Source organism: Sceloporus occidentalis, unplaced genomic scaffold, assembly GCF_023333645.1.
Source record: "Sceloporus occidentalis isolate IW3139 unplaced genomic scaffold, rSceOcc1.0.p SCAF_31, whole genome shotgun sequence".
Taxonomy (NCBI): Eukaryota; Metazoa; Chordata; class Lepidosauria; order Squamata; family Phrynosomatidae; genus Sceloporus; species Sceloporus occidentalis.
In genome coordinates, this window is record NW_028317011.1 from 1212886 (window position 1) to 1234074 (window position 21189).

At 37.8% G+C, this 21189-nt stretch overlaps 2 protein-coding genes across 2 annotated transcripts; both read left to right on the plus strand.

Moving 5' to 3' along the window:
- Positions 1–1090: 1090 nt before the first annotated feature.
- Positions 1091–9673, plus strand: LOC149298678 (cathepsin L-like proteinase). Its single transcript, XM_089487039.1, has 6 exons — positions 1091–1124; positions 3468–3610; positions 5009–5191; positions 5736–5898; positions 6772–6877; positions 9565–9673. The coding sequence occupies exons 1-6, from the start codon at positions 1091–1093 to the stop codon at positions 9671–9673; spliced, it is 738 nt and encodes a 245-aa protein (XP_089343165.1).
- Positions 9674–12755: 3082 nt separating this feature from the next.
- On the plus strand, positions 12756–21176 carry LOC149298679 (17-beta-hydroxysteroid dehydrogenase type 3-like). The gene is made up of 8 exons (XM_089487041.1): positions 12756–12924; positions 14285–14331; positions 15563–15638; positions 16933–17000; positions 17165–17209; positions 19490–19552; positions 19766–19915; positions 21057–21176. Exons 1-8 carry the CDS (start codon positions 12756–12758, stop codon positions 21174–21176), a joined length of 738 nt encoding a protein of 245 aa, XP_089343167.1.
- Positions 21177–21189: the final 13 nt, after the last annotated feature.

Below are 21189 nucleotides of genomic sequence, written 5' to 3' on the forward strand. Positions count from 1 at the left end.
AGCGGAATATGTATATATATATATATATATAAAAAAAAATTATAAATCAAAAATGTCAATGTATGTCGTGTTGTAAAAAAAAAAGAGAGTCAACCGTGTATGAATGGTGTGTGAACCGAACAGCTAGGCAGTTACCAGAAAAAGGATACCGGCGGTGTCGAAATCAGGTAAGTGTAACGGGCGCCTTGGTGGGGACTGTATCCCATTCCAGCTGGAGGTGTTTCGGGGAAGATGCAGGAACAGGTGAGCGGGTCCTGGCGGTGTGAGGTAACGAGACAGAAAGTCCCCAGTCCGAGAGAAGCTACAGGCCTTCCAGCGGTGAAGTAATGGAAATAGCAACTCCATCCTTGGAGAGGTTGATGCGCGTGGGGAAGCCCCAGTGGTAGGGAATCTTGTGCGATCGGAGAGTGGAGGTGATGGAGGAGAAGGATCTTCTTTGATGTAGTGTGTGCTGTGACAAATCTTGAAAGAATTGAAGGTGTGAGACCCCTTCACCATTTTCGGGCGAGGTAGCCTGTGTATTCTGTCGATTCGAATGTCTTCAGAAGACGGGAGATTCAGGATTGTCTGAATTAATGTTGTGGTGTAATTGCGCAGTCTGTCCGTGGTGATATCCTCAGTGATGCCGCTAATGCGGAGATTATTGCACCTGGAACGGTCTTCCAGGTCGCCCAATTTGTGTTTAAGCATGTCAATCTCATCTCGTAGAGAGGTGCACGCATCAGCCACTGTGTTATGGGCCGCGGAAAATTCTTCCATTTTGTCCTCTAAGTGGGACGTGCGAGTTCCAAGTTCTTGGAGGTCCACGTGGAGTTTGGACAAGGCGTCAGCCATGTCTGATTTAAAATTACGCCACATCTCGTCAAGGAGCCTTTTCATGGCTGTAACGGTTAGGACGCCTTCGTCTGGATCGCTCGGAGGAGGAGAAGGTGAGTGTGGCAAGGGGCCAGCGTCTGGGCCTTGAGAGGTGTCGGAGTCGTCCGCTTCGTCGCGGATGGTAGGTAAATCGCGGGAAGAGGCCCGATGTCTGGATTTCGGCCCGAAAAAAGCCAGTACAGAGCCCGACGACGGCTTGATTTTGCTCGCCGACATGGTGTCCACGGTAGGGAGAATAAAAATCGTAGGTAAGGTCCCGGTAACTGCCGAAATCGGTTGAAAGTAGCTTAGGAGTTGGAGGAGCTCCTGCACCGCACGTCTTACTCAGCCACCATCCAAACCACGCCCCTCAGAAGCACTGTATATTTAACCTAACTATATTCATCATAGGAAGCGCATCTGTAGGCAACAGTCATTAAATAAATAATAGAATAAAAATGTTATTTGGACCTTGCCCTCTGATAAATTATGTCCAATTCAGTTATTATTTCACATGGCCACCAGTGCTGACAGTGATAAAATGCTGCCATAATCTGATATGATTGTAGATCTGATAATAATAACTATGCATGCCAACTGGCAACAGAATAGTCTTTAAATAGACTTGATAGTACATACAAGTCAAGGCAGTAGAAGAGTGAGCATTCAGGTAAGAGAATGATTACATGCCAGTATCAAATATTAAAATACTAACAACAACTGCAATATAATATGAAACACAGCCTAAAATAGTATTACCCCTAAAGTAACTACAAGGTGTATTACTGGAGTCCCGAGAAAACATGGGCTACTATAATGTACATAATTTCAATATATTTTAATGAAGGAGAAATGCTATAAGAAGTCAGAGGCTTGATGTAATGTATAAAAAAAGTATTTCTTCTCCGAAAGGTTGGAGCATAAGTGAAAATGTTAATGTTTAATGCAGGCAGAGAAGTCATCAATGTATAGTTAGATACAAGGACATCCAGAATTTAAGAAATAGCTAAGGAAAAAGTATAGTTTGAGGTTTTAAAGCAGCTACACAAATGGACACCTAGATTGTCCAATTATCTTTTCATCCTTCATTACCTAATTTTTTTGTAGGTTTTAATTAGTGCAATTTTGATAAGACATTTGTGCTTTTTTGGGTATAGTGTACATTGGTAGTAAAAAAAATAGATATATTATTCCAAATATGGGGTGCATATATAATATATAGGTTGCAAGGAATTTTGGGACATTTTCCTGTAAGGGTGAGCAATGTTTTTTCTTATGGTTATTTCAATGAATACTAAAATCATTAGTTTTGCAGCACTATAGTCCACATCAGAATATAGGCAGAAGACAACAGAGATCCAGAAACAGGGACTATCTATCTTATGAACTCTCTATTTTATATTAAGAAACTGATTCCTTTTTGTGAAAATGAAAATGTGTATTATTATTTCCTACTTATGCACACATTTCATTAAGTGTTTACACAACAATCATTTTAATATTTTTATTATTTTTTTCTTTTAGGATGAATTTGGAAAAAACCCTACTTGTTTTTTCAGCAATATCACTTGTTTGTACGGCTACACATTTTCTTGATGAAGAGTGGAAGATTTGGAAAACAAAATATGGTATAGTATAGAGTGAATGAAGTTTGCTATTGAATAAATCCAGTGATATGGCTGCACACAAAATAAGATCAATAAGACACCACGATAAATAATCTTTCCATTTCCATAACAGACTAACAGGTATTACGTCCAGAAAGTTAGCATGGTGCTCTAGAAACTGACATTTTTGAGTTATAATTTTAGCAATGCATTGATCTCCATATGCATCTAGTGTTCTACATAGCATAGGCTAAATCTCAGAAATGTCAACATAAAGGGACTTAACGTAGAGCATATTAAACAATCTTCATACTGACATAGCAATACTGCAAACAAACGAGGGGAACTAGAAAAAAATATAATCCGTATAGATGTGTTTACTATTTGTTTGTGATTTGTTTACTATATACTAACAAACTTCAGTAGTTTGTTAATATATAGTAAACAAACAAACTACGATCTATGAGTTGTATAACTGAGAAGTTTGTTCCATGTATATATATACATATATATATATATATATATATATATATATATATATATATACACCATATACAGCACATCAGATCTATGAGCTGGTCAGCAATATATGAAAATCATGTGTCAAGGAGAAATATGGCAGATATGGTCACCTTAATTTTGCCCCAGACTTCAAAACAAGGTCGTTGCACAGTTACTAGTCATGTGAAATAATCATTGATAGATCTATGTGGCTATTTATTGTATAATTAGCCGTAAAACCTTCAAACAATGAATCTTCCCTTCTGTCCCCAGATCAGTGTCTGTATCATTTGATTAGTTTGGTTAAAAATAATTAGACTTCTGTCTCATTTTCCTCCTATCTCTTCCTGTGTCTGCTGAATAAAATAGCATACTTAAGTATACTTTTAACACATTTGCTGTAGTATGGGCCCTACTTAGAAGTGCCCATGTGACTATGATTCCTCCTAGTTAGCTAGCTTGCCTATTCATATACAATATATATATCCTTTTTTCTTGATGTAGGAAAAACATACAGCGATGAGAAAGAAGAAAATATTCGTAGACAAATCTGGGAGAAAATCTGGGACAAAGTCCATAACCACAATGCTTTGGCTAAGAAGGGATTAAAGAATTACACTCTAGCTGTAAATCACTTTGCTGACATGGTGAGTGAATATTTCTAGAGAGGTGATATGACAGATCAGCTCTTGCCTCTTTTTGTAATCTGTTCAGCACCCATGTCACAGAAATTCCAGTTGACAGCTAGGGTGGTGTCTGTAGCAGGTGCCTTTAGTCACAAGTTGCAAAGATCTGTCGTAGATCCTTGTATAATTGCACACGTGCATGTAGCAGTTTTGGCACCACTACGTTTTATGTTCTAATATATTAAAACTACCAGATTCATATTGCATTTTCTTTCAGATACCTGAGGAACTCTCCTTTAAAAGAGGAGTGAAATGTCCAAAGGCAAACACTCAAAAAGCATCACCCCTAAAAGCCCCCAAAAACTCCTGTATAAAAAACAGTAATGTTCCTGAAGAGGTGGACTGGAGGAATTCTGGGTGTGTCACTCCTGTTAAAAATGAGGGCACATATTGTGCACCATCCTGGGCTTTTGCAGTGGTAAGCAATACATTCAATCTTTTAGGTGATTTTGTATGTGCATGTAGCACTTAGAAAATTGTGTAAAAAGAGTACATTTATTAGATTTTTTTTTTAATTAAATATTATATTTGGCTTCAAGTTAGACTTTTGCATTCGGATTCGTATGAATTGCAAATTTACCAAATTTTCGTAAATTCGTACGAAACCCCCGAAAACGAGGCCAGACCCCTATGAATCTGACAAAAAACTAAGAAAAAAGCTCAGAATTTTCGTCCGACATTCGTGGGTTCACATTCACTTACACTCTCTTACATTCTCGCTCACTCTTTCGTGCTCGCTAAAGGTTTCTCAATTAATCTCCAATCCTTAATATTCTTTCTTTGTCCTCATCTCTGCAGACATAAACCGGCAACTTCTTATTGGATGATTGGCGAGGATGTCACCAAAAGCACCAACTGAGGGCAATATAGCAGTGCTTGCCATGACCTCCTCTCCTGATCCTCCAATTGAGGGAGAGGACATCATTGCAAGCGCCGCCATATTACCCTCAGTTCTTTCACGTGAGGTCAAAATGACGGCACTTGGGGTTACGTCCTCTCCTCCAATTGGAGGACTGGGGAGATGACGTCATCTCAGTGCTGCCAAATTGCCCTCAGTTTACCTTCGTCATGTGCATATGCTAATGAAGCACTCCCATTGATATCAAAGGGAGTTCATTCCTGCCACTTTTTTGCTGCTTCAAGCAGCCGGTAGAAATCATTAGACCACAAACAAAGTCTTCTGCTGCAGCTCTGGACATGAATTTATAATAAAGTACTCACAATGTACTTAAATGTACACTTGTCCATGTGATTCAGAAGCCTTGGATAAGAAGCTAGATAAGATTAATTGATATCTGAATGAAAGGGAGCGCTCTTTATTTTCTTTTTTATACAGTGTGAAATAATGTTATTTTTCAGGTAGGACATCTTGAAACCCGTTACTGCCTCAAACACAATGAGCTGTTGAGCTTCAGTGAGCAACAGGTGGTAGAGTGTGATCCTGGGAATGATGGCTGCTGTGGAGGGAACCCGGAAGGCGCCTTTCAATATGTGAATGAGCATGGACTCATGCTGAGCAAGGATTATGAATACACTGACACAGTATTGGACCTTCTTTTTCTTATTTTTTTTATAGACATGTTCAGTAAATATTTTCTTATAGGGAGACAGGTCCAGGGGGGTGGCATTCTCCCTGCCTCAAAACTGGGGGGGGGGGGTCAGCTTCTTGGGCAATCTACCCCTCTGCCTTGCTGCTGTTAAATGGACTAGTTTCAAGGGAAATCTCTGATCTTCCCAAATGACTTATGACTACGGGGGACTGTGTCGAGTTGGCACAGCCTCCATAGGATTCATGACAATGTGCTGTATGTTTCTGGTGCCTTAACAACCAATAAGCTTTGATATTAAGGGACCTGATTAATCAAAGCCTTGAAAGTAATTGTTCCAAAGTCATATGTTTAACTTAACCAAATAGCTCCAAGTTATTATAATGATGGTGAATAATTTAGCGTTATAAATTATATCATGCCAATTTAGTTACATAGTTCTGTGTATGTACCTATTTAATACTAAAAATATTAATGCCAAATCATTCCGTTATATTTTCTCACATGTAAATTCTATGTTCTTTATTGTTTTCGACTAGACTTTTTCCTGTTTGTACAAAAATAAAGATGCAGTAAATTTAAACATAACAAAATACTACAGATTGACTCAAAATGAGGACAACATATCTAAGGCTGTGGCGTTTGATGGACCAGTTGCAGTTAGTGTTCGAATCAGTAAAGATTTTCTTCTGTATGACGGAGGTAATTAACCAAGCATGCAATTATAAAAATGTAGGCCTTCCCAAATGCCTTGAGTGGTACAAAGAGAGCACTGAAGAAGTTGGGATGGTCTGAAACTGCAAACAATTAAATGTTTTTTGGGCACTGCCAGAAGCTTTTTTGTGTACTTTTTGTAATTTCACATGTATCCACTTGGGTGTCTAAAGTAACAGGGACTTGAGGCAGCACTTTGTAAATTCTGCTTTCTTGGATAGGACTGGAAGCTGTCTGGCAGATATGTCTTGGGCTGCTTTATTTCTTGACCACTTAGCTGGACTTGCCCTCTAGGATAAATGCTGCCAGGCTTTCCCCTGCCATGTGAGGTTAGACAAAAACATAAGGCAAAAGGAAGCCACCAGAACAAATACACACTATGAGCATTTAGGTCAGATGTTGTATAGGATGGGTGTAGTTGCTACTCATATGTGTTCCTGTGCCTCCAACTTTTAAGTCATCCAATCTTGTTACAGAGACATTCTCTAAATAAAGATATCACAAGACCACAATCAATATGACTGCCTCTAGAAGATTAATGTTTCTAGTGGTAAATTTGGAACCAGTCAATTTATAAAATAAGTAATACAAATAAAAATATAAAAATTTAGTATTTTACAAAGTACAGTAAATAGATTTGCACTGTCTGTATCTGAATATTGTAATAGTACATTGCAAGGCTGATGTTTTACTTTGGGTTTCTTTGGGTGAGATATTCTGGGTTGCCCACAGAACCTAGGAAATATTTTAATTATACGTGCTGCATCACTATTGCTTAATGTCAAAAAAGTATTTTTTCTTAATATTTTGGTATTAAATTAAATTAAGCTTGTCACAGTGATGTTGTTTCTTGTAACTCAGGCATCTTCGGAAGTGATGATGAATGTTCTGAAGAGATATTACAATCAATGGTTATCATAGGGTATAAATCCTACTGTGATACACATTATTGGTTACTGAAAAACAGGTGAGTTTTTTTTCTAATTCTTTCATGGCTAAAATTCATGATTAAACAAAGCTATAAAGGGAACTTGTACCAGATAAGAAAATATCAGCTACTAATGTAAAATGTATAATGCTGCGGTGAGTAAATAGATTGTAGCAACATCCTAATATATATATATTAACAAAAATAGCAAAGGAAGAATACCCTGTAAAAAATTACTTCTTTATAGGAAAACATCTGATGTATGACTATGCATGTATATTTCCATTTTTAGCATCATATACAAATTAGACTTGTGCATTCGTCTTCGGGCGAACATGGAAACGAACACGAAGAGAGGAAGACCCTGCAGGTGACCAATAGGCTCACTCGCACGGTCTTTGTAACCCCTGCCAGCGAACCTATGGATTTCCGCTCCCGTTAACCCCTTCGATGCTACGTTATCTAACACAGCATCGAAGGGGTTAACGGGAGCGGAAATCCATAGGTTAAAGGGCCGTGCAAGCGACCAATAGGCTCACTTGCACGGCCCCTTAACCCTTTAAAAAACAAAGTTAACCCCTAACTAATTGAACAGGGAGGGAGACCAGTGGGATCTGCCGGGTAAGTTGCAGCATTGGGGTTTTAAAACCCCAATGCTGCAACTTACCCTGCCGATGCCACTGATCTCCCTCCCTGTTCAATTAGTTAAATGTCCGTACGAGCGACTTTATTGTTCGCTCGTACGGACATTTAATTAATTGAACAAGGAGGGAGACCAGTGGGATGTGCCGGGTAAGTTGCAGCATTGGGGTTTTAAAACCCCAATGCTGCAACTTACCCTGCAGATGCCACTGGTCTCCCTCCCTGTTCAATTAGTTAAATGTCCGTACGAGCGACTTTATTGTTCGCTCGTACGGACATTTAATTAATTAAACAGGGAGGGAGACCAGTGGGATGTGCCGGGTAAGTTGCAGCATTGGGGTTTTAAAACCTCAATGGTGCAACTTACCCTGCCGATGCCACTGGTCTCCCTCCCTGTTCAATTAGTTAAATGTCCGTACGAGCGACTTTATTGTTCGCTCGTACGGACATTTAATTAATTAAACAGGGAGGGAGACCAGTGGGATGTGCCGGGTAAGTTGCAGCATTGGGGTTTTAAAACCCCAATGCTGCAACTTACCCTGCAGATGCCACTGGTCTCCCTCCCTGTTCAATTAGTTAAAGACCAGTGGCATCTGCAGGGCAAGTTGCAGCATTGGGGTTTTAAAACCTCAATGCTGCAACTTACCCTGCCGATGCCACTGGTCTCCCTCCCTGTTCCATTAGTTACATGTCCATACGAGCAACTTTATTGTTCGCTCGTACGGACATTTAATTAATTGAACAGGGAGGGAGACCAGTGGGATGTGCCGGGTAAGTTGCAGCATTGGGGTTTTAAAACCCCAATGCTGCAACTTGCCCTGCAGATGCCACTGGTCTTTAACTAATTGAACATTTTGGTTTTAAAAGTCTGCACGAGCGACCAACAGAGTGGCTCGTGCAGACTATTAAAACCCCAATGCTGCAACTTACCCGGCACATCCCACTGGTCTCCCTGTTCTATCAGTTAAATGTCCGTACGAACGACTTTATTGGTCGCTTGTACGGACATTTAACTGATAGAACAGGGAGACCAGTGGGATGTGCCGGGTAAGTTACAGCACCAGGAGCCTAAAAGTCTGTACGAGCGACCAACAGAGTCGCTCGTACAGACTTTTAAAATCCCAATGCTGCAACTTACCCGCCAGATCCCACTGGTCTCCCTGTTCTATCAGTTAATAAATGATAGAACAGGGAGACCAGCGGGATCTGCAGGACAATTACGGCACCAGGAGTTTAACAGTCTGAACGAGCGACCCTATTGGTCGCCAGCAGGGGGCTCGTCTGCCATCAACCAATGGCAGACGAGCCCCCTGCTGACGACCAATAGAGTTGCTCATACGGACATTTCAACTCCTGGTGCCAGAGCGGCTTTAACCCCGTTTTAACCCCTTAACCGGGGAAAACGAAGAAAACCCGAACACGAAGAATGTCTGCGAATATTCGCCTGGTCCTGTCTTCTCTTCGGGCGAATATTCGCAGACATTCTTCGTGTTCGGGTTTTCTTCGTTTTCCCCGGTTAAGGGGTTAAAACGGGGTTAAAGCCGCTCTGGCCGAAGACGAGCACGAAGACGAACACGAAGAGCCCCCTGGTGCCCAAGTCTAATACAAATCCTAATCAGGGTATAATGAGCATGCCTTAGAAAATGAGTACATCTTGAGAGGGTAGAACCCAAGTAATGATCCAGCATTTAATATGATTCCAAGATCCAAGATCTGCTAAAGTATATTTGGCTTTTCTGTTTTGGTGTATTACTTGTTATTCCACATGAAGCCATTAGGCTGCCTAGAAGAAAATCTTTTATGTGCTTTGTGTGTTTTATTACATGCAGTCCCATCGGGTAAATACATTTTGGACCATCACTTTCCAAAGAGATATACCCCTTTCCATCACTAATTGTCATGCAGGCTACAGTTTTGGATATTTAACCATCAACACAGCAAAAGCCTATGGTAGCACAAACAAAACCTATGTAGTAGCATAAGGTAGCAAGATGTTTAGCCAGATCTAATAACCCAATGCTATTGATTTGGTTTTTACATTTTAACTAAAAATATGCTTATATGTTTCTAATATTTACTTACAGCTGGGGCAGTGAATGGGGTGAAGATGGATTTGCAAGAATTGATATCAAAGGCAGCTCGTGTATGAAATTAATTGCTGCGGTAGCAGGAGATATTGGTGGCCCCAACTGAAACAGAATTACTCAGCCTTTTGTCCTTTTTATGCATGGTCATCATTAAAGCTCCTACATCGTTTCATTATGGTGGATAAATAAACAATTTAGATAATGTATTATGTATTAGTACATTTCCTTCAGTTTATTTTAATTTGATGTTATAAAAGTCTGGTTGAAAAATGTAAACAATTCTTTCTGTTCATGCCATTTCACATAAAAGTGTATTGCATTGTGGTCATAATGTATTGTTACAATGTGGATGCCCAGGAAAAGAGGCACACGGCGCATTGCTTTCATGGATGACATTATCTCCAATAGCCCATGCATGCTCTGCTAACACATTGTAGAAGCCAATTGTGTAAACTTAATGACTTGGGATGTAGCTTGCTGGCCACGTATCTGTATGATCAACATGTATTGATAATGTGCATTGATATATTTATAAAGCTCTCAGCTTGTTCTTGTTCCCGAGTGAAGCCAGACATAACCTTGTACATTCAGATACTGCTTATCCTGAATATACAAGAATGATGCACAAAATGGGACCCACAAGACGTTTTATAGGAAACTATGTCTATAAATGAATAAGCCAATTAATTACTTATCCAACGCCTTATATAATAACATCTCCAAAGAACTCTATTAGAGTAGTTCTGATCTAAACTGTGCATTCCCATCCTGACACAGTTCAGCTCTTGTTATCCAACCCACACTTCCAGTCTGAGGTTGAAGAATACTATTTCACATTCTGTAGACAGCCATGATTAAATGATTTAAGCATTTTATAGAACTACTGTTTTACTTTATCTATTTCACCAATAACTGACCCCAACCAAAATGCACATTACTCTCACTAAACATAGCTCCATGTACAGTAAAAAGTGAATTCCTTATTTCTTGTCATATCTCTAAATTTACATAAGTTATGGTGGGTAAAGGTGATGGAAACCCCTTCCACTTAAAATTAAGGGGGTAGTAGAAGTATTATTAAACACTCATCTACAGACACCAGACAAGCCAAAAGGCTTGTTTTTCCCTCAGAAATCTCACGGTGCTGCCACAAGGGATTCTGGGTAGGCACATGCAAATAAGGTCAATGATCAAGATAAGGTCAAGGACAAGATATATTGTCATATCTTATATATTGTCATATCTCTGAAACCAATCATGATTACTTATATTCACAATGTATATAGGTAGATGGTAATACTGATTATGTCAATACAATTCTGAACACATGTTGACCTCACAAGAACCATAAAACCCAGTGATTATGCTGTAAAGTTGGATTACCCATTCATTAAGATTAATGGAACTTTACCATACCATGTAACACACCAAAAAATCTTTGAAGGCTTCTAGTGGCTGTGTGTACTAAAATAGGATTTTGTTGGCTCCTTGAATTCACTATAGATTATATAGGGGAAACACATAATAAGCCTTACACAATGCATAGTAAATATTATATCTTCCTAATTTGTAAATGCATCATACAGGGGCAGTCCAGGCTTTCCACAAGAGAAGCTCATAGGATTTCCCCTTTTTTCATATCCAGTATATTGAAGTCAAGAAAGTCCACCAGGAAACACCCTGTTTACAGAATACATGTATATATATCCTTCTCTGCTACATGTGGTAAATGCTCTTATATAGTATTTTCTAGCATATTTTAGCCTTGATATTGGGCAGAAAGTACCTTCCAACATTTCAAGTTTCCCAAAGCAGGGCACCTTTGTTGGACCATTTACCGCCTTATCCATGTTGTCATCTTTTTTTCATTTTCTTTTTACATAATAGAATACTTTTAGAAAGCTGCATACTAGCCATTTGTTTTCTAGTTGTGGTATCTTAGCCTAGTCTACTAGACAAACACCCTGACTCCTTATCATACTGTCAGACTCTGACAAATTAAGGTTTATGGAAGAATGGACTTCAGTAGATATAAATGTTTAGCATTGCCATTGCGAATCAGCTCATTGTGGTGTTTGGGCAGGGAAAGTGACCTAACTTATCAAATGATTGTCTACAATGGCAGCATCATGAATAGAAAAAGGAAGTTTATTAGAGTAAAACAAATTCATGTTTTTATCAATGCTATTAAATGCTCAAAATAAAATATTAATTTTCCACGTGAACGATTTTCCCTTATAAACATCAATGGATGAATACAATTAAGTGGAAGGAGGGTTATATGTAGAAATCATTATAAATAACCTCACTGTATTCTTCTGTATAAGGAATACTTTTTTTTTTTACATAAAATAAAATTTTTGCTTGCCATTGTGGACCCTTTGATATTCATAAATGAGTTATTATGGATGTTATTATGGATCGGTGGGAAACAGGACCATGGTATAACATCGGCCCCTGGAGAGCTGGAGTCTAAAATCCTGATGGCCCCCAAACAATTCTTGGCGCACAAGTGGCACTAGTGACATCAAATCACTTGCTTATGTTTGTGCAAAACTGGCACTTAGGGGTTTTCTAGACCCATAACTGCACATAATGAGGCTCAGGCATCCAGATATAGGCTCTATACTTCTCTGAAATGGATTTGGAGACACCAATGTACTTTTTTGGTTTATTTACAATATGCTGTCGATATCAGGACATAATGAAACAAAGTGGGTTTTATTCACTAAACTGTCAACTTTCTCCCACATGAAGTACTGAGCTGGCTCATTATAAAGTCTAGTTTAATAGATAAGTTATCAGACAAATCTCATGCATTATACAGGACCTGCAAAGTACTTCCTACAGCAGAAGCTCCCTGGGGTGGGCTCTTCCTAATGTATAGTGGAGTCAAGGAAACAGCTTTCCTGCAACCTTCTTTAGTGAATAGACTCCAGAATGTATTTATGTTTTAATGTTCCCAAATAGACATACAATTAAGCTAAAGCTTACTAAACAGAATATAGTTTTATATATGAAGCAAGACATGCTAGTAATTATAGGAAGAGGGCAGAAGATATTCTATATAGTGTTATGTCAATAAATGCTTGTACATTGAGCGGGTTAGTAAACGTTCACCTACGGTCAGCATATAGATTAGGGCGGGGCTCCCACAGTGTCCGTGCGTGGAGCTGTTCTGCAGGAACATGAGTGAGTTGGGATCTCTCGCCAGTGCTCAGGGGTTTACCCTTATTGGGGTGCTGGTAGCTTTATACTGGGTGCTGACCCAGGGATGGAAGCTTGTTCGTGGGATAAGGAATCACATGCTGTCTGAGTGGTGGCAGACAGATCTGAAGCAGTTTGGGGGCTGGGCAGGTAAGAAAACTTCAAGTCTCTTTAAATAACTGGATTGCAAGTTTTTTCACTTGGCTGAAACAAGTTCCTGTGGATCTGGTGTCCCTGAGTAATCATACGCAGCACATACAGCTAATATTCCTTATCTATACATTGTTTTCTATTTCACTTAATCCAAGTAATGATAATACACTATTGTGTAACATTGTATTAACTCAATGTAAACATTACATACAAAAAGCGAAACCAGATTATAAACTGAACACTGGGGTGGGGAGGAAAGAGTAATTAGTTAATGAAGGAATCGAGTAGATTTAGCCTTCGAAAAGCCAAATGATTTTGTATATGGCATACAAGATTAATATGCAATAACATATATATATATATATTTCCAGTCTTCATACTCTGCGGGTGCCAGTTCAACAAATGAACTGGCACTTTAATGTATATGGAAGCTGAGAGGTCAATTTCAATTTAGGGAAATGCATGAGGTGATTCTGCAGAAAATCTGGTAAAAAGCAAAGTCTGGTATGTAGTGACGTCATCACTCTATAGAATGGTCTAATTGGCAGAAACGTTTCAGTGGTTATTGTTATAAGACCATTTTCCATCAAATCACCTTTTAAACATATTGGCCAATGTAAGCACCAGCCTCTACTTATACATTGAAGGCTATTGTCAGTCTATAGTTACCAGTTAACATTCAATGCCGCTGGATGTGCACACGAACCATTACTTGGTGCCATTCTTTTAACTGCCAGAGAATTAAGTTAATATGTAGCATGATATTTATGCAAACTCTGCACGCACGTGTATATACATAAGCGTGTGTGTGTATGTATGCATATATATATTTACTATTTACTAGCTAAGTATCATAGTGTCTGTTGTTCTTGTACATTATATTTACATTTTAAATAAATAAATAAATAAATAAATTGGGCCAGATAAATACAACTGTCAGGTGGTCATTAGATGCATCTCAAGAATGTATTCTGGCCTATGCCAACTAAGCCCAGGGGGATGCTCCAGGGACCTGTTAGACCAACACAGAGGATGGCAGCCAAGTGCTTAGGGACAGCTGGGGAGCTGCCTTGGGTAAGGCCAGGTTCAGTGCCTGGTTAAAATACACAGCATTTTTACAATCCAATTAGCAAGTCTCAGTTCTTCAGTACTAAGCAGCGACATGATATAAGATGTCATTTTCTAGATTGGATTATCGAGATGGCAGCTTGTTTTTCTCATTTTGTCCTCTCAATTTTGTATTAAAAATGCCTAAAAACACATGGCCTGTGGTTCTGCTGCCTGCCTAATCTCCAGATAGCCATCATATATTCTAAACTTCTACTAAGCTATTCTTCTGTGGTTTCTTTCCTTATAGTGATAACAGGTGCAACAGATGGAATTGGAAAAGCATATGCTCGAGAGGTAAAACCTATAGATATCCCACTTAATGGTTCTAAGCTTGACATCCATAGCATCTGTACCTGTATAACCCCTCAGTTGTGTTAAAACAAACAAACAATTACAATTTCTAATTATGTAGATATAACAAATGTACACAAGTGTTCTCGGAAAAATATATGGCACTGGGTTTTAAATTGCTTTATAGATATTATTTTACATTGGAAATTGTTTTTGAGGAATACGTTATACCTACATCTTATCATATATATTTCTTGTAAATGTATGAATAAAGTAATTTTAGCAGATGCTCTCCATTTATATCTTCAGGATTACCCATTAGGCACCATCGGTCCATAGGCTTGAAGGGGACCAGCCATGGGGCAGTTAGATAGATCAGATGAAGTCCCCAAACCAACCCACCCCACTCTCTATTATAGTAATTGCTTCATCTGGCCGAGACTTTGCTATGTTGTGCTACCTCACAGGATGTTCTGGGAGATTATTGTTATACTCGGCCTCACCCAGGAACACACAAGAATAATAGAATTACAGGAGTCACCATCTTCTAGCTCCACAGTAACATAAGGGCATAAGAGGAGTGTCTGAATCCTTATGCTGTCAGGAACCATGAAGTGAAGACACTTCGAATTCTGCCATCAGGGGGAAAAATTCCTTCTTGACTCCAAAAGGCAATTGGATTTCTCTTTGGATCAAGAAGCTCTAAAATATTAATTTATAGCCCTAATTAAAGGAGAACCATGTTTTGTACAATATATTGTATTCAGGCAGGAGCTATTGGCCTTTTGTATGTGTTCTAGCTCTGCCGTTTCAACCCAATTTTCCAACCAGATACCATGACTAATGTAAATCTATGGAGAAGCAGACATCATTTGGGTTGTCATAAGAATCAGCTTAGTGTAGCTTCCAAGTCTACAGATAAAAAGTTATATGTGCATTTTTTTGCTCAAGAAGAGAATTTTTCCATTTAAGATAGGCTGGAGGTGGATGATTTTACACTAGTGAGAAATTTCCAGAAACTAAATAAAAACTTTGGTTTTGTTGGCGAATCTTGTTAGCCCCGTGATTGATTTCCATATGTTCAGAAAATGCTTTTTTTTTTTTTTTTTTTTTTTTTTATATTTGTAAAGATGTAAAGCACAGGCATATACAATAGCATGTATTTAAGCCATGCCAAAGGCAAAGTTGATCTGATTACGGCTAACAAACCATCTCTTATGGTTCCTGTTCGCAGCTTGCCAAGAGAGGTCTAGATATTGTGCTGGTCAGTCGTACTTTGGAGAAGCTCAGGAATGTGGCAGAGGACATAGGTAAATAGTTACCTCTTTGGAAGGAAACTATGTACCAAGAACACCCTGTGACATGTATGCAGTAACTGCTAATTTATGAAGTAATGCATTACCTGCCTGCAGCAAGAACTTTGCTTTTTAGCAACGCAAAGCCTTCTTAATCATGGCCGGGATATAATCTCATGTTCTGATAAGAGGCTCACACTGTGCAGGTAAGCGACAAAAAAAGGCTGCAGAATAGACACAAACTTCCATAGAGTTAAATGTGTTGGTTTCAAGGGAAACCTAGACCGGTCAATTGAGCAGTGGCGCTCTGGGAGTTTTGTCTCCCAAGTTTAACCCCTTAATGACAAAGCCTGTACATGTACGGGCTCAAAATGCATTGTTTTCAATGGGTTTAGGGACCGCTCACATTGTCCTTAAGAAATCCTGTATAGACTACTGTGCGTATTTTAACAATCTTTCCCTTTTTACAGAGCAAGAATTTGGATGCAAAACTAAAGTTATCCAGGCAGATTTCACAAGAGGTTCAGAATTATACCAAAAAATTCAGGATGCATTGAAAGGGATGGAAATAGGAATTTTGGGTAATATATTTCTGAAATCTGTGAGTGTTATTAAGGCAATCTCCAGAGTGCTGGATTTAGTTCAGAGAACTCTACTGATACAATATTGTACAATAATCTACTCTACAATATTGTACATAAACTCAGACTGTGCTGAATCAATATGTAACTCTTAAACACAAGTTGATAGTGTGTGTGTGTGTGTGTGTGTATATATATATATATATATATATATATATATATACACTAATTATATTAATATATCTCACAAAAAAACTGATTCACATATGCACCAAATGTCACATACACATATAGAAATTAGGAAGCCTTGGGAACCATGTTGATTTCAGATTTAATATATTTATATTATAATATACATACAGTCATGACCAGACATTGGCAGTTTCAGACAATTAACCCCTCTATTGCCAGACATGGCTAGTTTTCAAAAATTAACCCCTCAGTTCCCTAAACAACAATAACGAGGTGACAGATTGTTGGACCTCAGAGTCACCATTTTATAGCTAAAGCTCACCTTTTTAGGAGTTGATTTTTCATTATTGAAGACCTTGGTAAGTGCTTGTTTGCCACAAATAAACAATCTTTAAATTCCTTCTTGTCTCTCAAAAACATTTTTTGTAAGCTCTGTTACAATTTTGTTCCCAATCCGCATTTTATCTTTTTATCTGTTATTTTTTTTTTTTTTTTTTTTGTACTGAAAAACAGAGCCATTCCCTTTTGTTTCACAGTGAACAATGTAGGTATGATGATATGTGATTCTCCTACAAGTTACTTGGATACTCCGAATATCGTCAAGGTTAGTTTGATGACATATTCCCTGTTTTACTTTCTCTCCATATTTACATAGTTCAAGGTGAGAATAACTTTTAGATAAATTATATTTTCAAATGTTACCATAGTCATACCCCTGTAATTATATGAATATAGTAAATAGTCATTATACATTTTCTTTTCTGACAGGCTCTTGTGGACACTATTAACTGTAACATGCTATCGGTATTGCAGGTAAGTGCTTGTCCCTTAACATTACTTTTTGTTAGGATGTACAAGAAATGGCATTTAAGAACATAAATTCATTTGTAAGAAGTTGGCACACCCTGCTAAATATCACACCTTCTGTAATTCTAAAACATTTGTACCATATGGCTACTTTACCTAAACAATAAATCTTTGGGCTATAATTCTGCTAACTCTTGATAGCAGGTAACATGTTACAAAATATTTTTTTTAACTCTAAAACAGTCAGGGTTTTCACAACATAAAGTAATGATGAACATTTAACCAAGTAGATGTTGTTAATGATAATATTGATGAAGACTCAAAAGGTTAATGACCCTTATATCTTTTCAGATGACTCGGATTGCCCTTCCTCAAATGGTGGAAAGGTATTTTTTTTTCAATATTTAGTCAGGGACCTGATAAGTTATATAGGTTATGTATTAGTGGTTGTCACTTCAGGCTTTCTGTATGGCAGAAAATATACGGTGTAATCACAACGGGCGACAAAAAAAATGCACATTCAAACTGAATATTGGTAAAATAGTTTTCATTACATTACTTGTACCTGTATGCATCTAGTCTGTCACCATGTCTATATGTTACATTGTTTTTATGCTGTATGCTTTGTATTCTCCATGTAATAAAGAAGTTATAAAAAAAAAAATATATATATTTTTAATTAAACAGCAATTTAAGTTAGACTCATCCTGTCCTCTGTTTTCCAGAAAGAAAGGTCTTATTATAAACTTGTCTTCAGAGATCGGGAACCATCCTTATCCAATGACCTTGGTATATAGTGCTTCTAAGGTATGGGTTTTGTAAGTTTAGGTTTTTTTTCCTATACATCAGTGAAGTAAAATAACTCTGTTTACTTAATGATACTTCTAAATCAATCCAATTCCAATAATTAACTGTTTTTGCAAGTTGTTGATCAAGCTATCATGAACTTATATGTATAATAATACCCAGTCCTTTTGGTTTCACACACTAACTCAAACTACATAAATCCACAGAGTATACAGTTAAAAGCTCTAGCGTAATATGTTATCTTTGAATCACAGACTTATGATTTTTAATCATGGCGTCTCTTGCTGCTTTTCTTGTCACAGGCCTTTGTGGACTTCTTTTCTCAAGGACTCCACGCAGAGTACAAGGCGAAGGGGATCATTGTGCAGGTTCTTAATTTAAAACATATCTTTCTTCTCAACTGCACACGTACTTAATGTTTATTGAACAAATGCTATCATTCCTAGTATGGCCGTTGAGTATGCCAATATATAAATAAATAGTATATAAAACCGCAGAGACAAGCCTTGGAACTGTTAAAGTGCATGTGATGGCTAGAATCTCCCTTTAATACATATGATTGCTGAGTGTTCCATTTAAATTAACACTTTATCCCCTTGCAAATACATGTAGGCTCTTAAGAGAAATGCGTATGGCGGCTGGAGTGCCCCTTTTAATTTATACACAGTCATCTTAGAAGAATCTTGTTTGGACCACAGGTTGAGAAACTTTGAAGCCTATCTCAGTATCATCATAAGCTTTCATTAAATTAGGCACAAGTAAAATGTGAATGCAGAAGTAAAACGTAATTTAAAGAATGTATTTTTATGAATTCAGCGTGATGCGGAAATCTGTTCTACTATTACTATGCACACGTTCATGAATATGTATGATCTTTTAATATTCTGATTAAATGTTGAAGTATAAAAGAAATGTGTTTTAATGTAAAGAAAGATTTTGGCATTTTGCTTTTAACCTTGCTATTTGGTAGTGTTCAGCAAGAATATGGGTAATAGGGTCTTATTCACTAAAGAAAGAATGGATGAGGAAAGTTTGCAGAAGAGTTTTAACTTGACTTTGCTATAACTTGTAATAATGCAACTCATCTGGGACAAAAGAGCTTGTCTGGCTCTGTATGTTTAGTTAAATCAGTGTCTACTAGCCTAGAGGATTATGTAGGATCCTTCTTGCTGGAGAAAATTACCAGGGTTGTCCCTTCATAATGAAACGAGGGAGTAAAATCCAGAATTCCTGCCAAAATACAATGTCAGGGTGTACCTTGCTTGCAGTTTTTTTTTCCCTCCATAGTGAAAAGTAAAAGCAAACAGCTCATGGTTACTTAATGTTTTACCTATAGCACAAGATAAGCGCGTTTACTGTTGGACTGTGTTACTCTGTAACTGTCTGTTCTGTCAATTTAGATTTCAAAGTGCCGCAACAGCTGAAAAAAGTAAAGCTTGTAAATAGTCTGATTTAATTACTTTATTTTTTTTTTTTTAGTTTACCAACAATGACAGGATATCTCATTCTCATGAAGTTGTAGAGAGAGATTATTCTGAACAAGTACCCTATACAAGAACTAAACCTGTCAGATTAGTTCACTATTTAGGGAGTTCATTTTACATGTGACCATCTCATATGATCACATGTCAGGGCCTTAAAGTCTTATCTCAGTATCATTAATGGGACAGGTTGGAAATCTATACCGTAATATGTTACTTAGTAGATATATGGATACACCATTCACTTCCTGGTAAACGTTGTTTTATCTTCCAGTGTGTGATGCCACTACTGGTCTCAACATCATTGACTTATAAGATGAAAACCAATATCTTTGTCAAGTCCCCTGATGATTTTGCCCGTGAATCTCTAAATACTGTTGGTTATACAAGCAGAACAAGTGGTTGCCTCTCTCACTCGCTCCAGGTATGTATTCTGCTGCGTGAAACAAGAATTAAAAAGTATTGCTTAGTCTTAGACATTAGCTTGTTTCTTGCAAAACACTTTCCTTTGACCCCTTAGGGACCAGGTTTTTTTTTTTTTATACCCTAAGGATCAATGTTACCTTGTTTAACCCTTGATCCCCCGTTTCCATATTTGATGAACCCGCACAAATTATACATACTAAAATAGGAATTCGTCAGTACTACAGCTGAACAATGGCCCAATTTATGTTGACCAACATATCCTGATTAGTCATATTATATACACAAGAGGGCCACGTCCATGCTTCGCATATTACCCTATATTACTATTTTTAATACTGTTTGCATAAAGAGTTCTAGCAGTGATTATATATATATTTTACTTATAGTGCATGGGCCAAGGGCCACTCTTTTTTTGGCACTGTTTTCAGGAAGTGCTGTTAGACACAATTAATCGACAGGGAGGTGTCTCTGTGGCTGCAACTAAGTCAGGAAATAGCAGGACTTCCTAAGGGACTGAAAAGGTTAAAGATCAAGTTGTTTTTCCCCACACTATAGAACTATGGTTTTCACTCATTCTTTGTAATTCTACTTTTTTGTTTCTCTCTTCATTATGTTCAGTAATATCCTTAGTAAATTGCAACCCATACTTCTTGGAGATGGGAAAGGTTTTTTTAATTATATTCATATAAGGGTACTTTTTACTTAAAACAGCTTTTACTTTAACCCCAGGGATCCTATTAGCACAGGGAAATCCCTGTGATGTCTCTGGCGATATCACATGTTAAGGTCCCACTGTACAGCAGTCACAGGAATTCTACAAGATTGCTCTGTGACAGATTGATCGCTGCAGGTTTAAAAAAGTCTATGATGTAGGGCATATGTCCTTGGTCCTACAGGACCAGGTTTCTGTGACTTATCCCCTTTGGTCTCGAAAATGATAGCTTTTACTGTTGCCATCATGGAGCTTTTTTTTTTTTTTCTCTTCACTGCTTAAATTCTAAACCTGAAAAGTAGGCAACTTTAAAAAAAAAAAAAAATGTACAAAGGGTATTCTCTATACACCACACATTTGTAGTTGAATAATGTAATAATTACAATATTACAAAAAGCTAATTTATGGTTTTTTTGGTTTTTTTTAGAGTTATGCTTTGGATCTTCTACTTCCTGAACCTGCTTTTAACTTTCTTCTGTCGATGAAAGCCGTAGGAAATCACTTTGAGAATGTGAGGAATGAGTACAAAAGCAAGAAAGATAAATAAAACTATTCAGTTT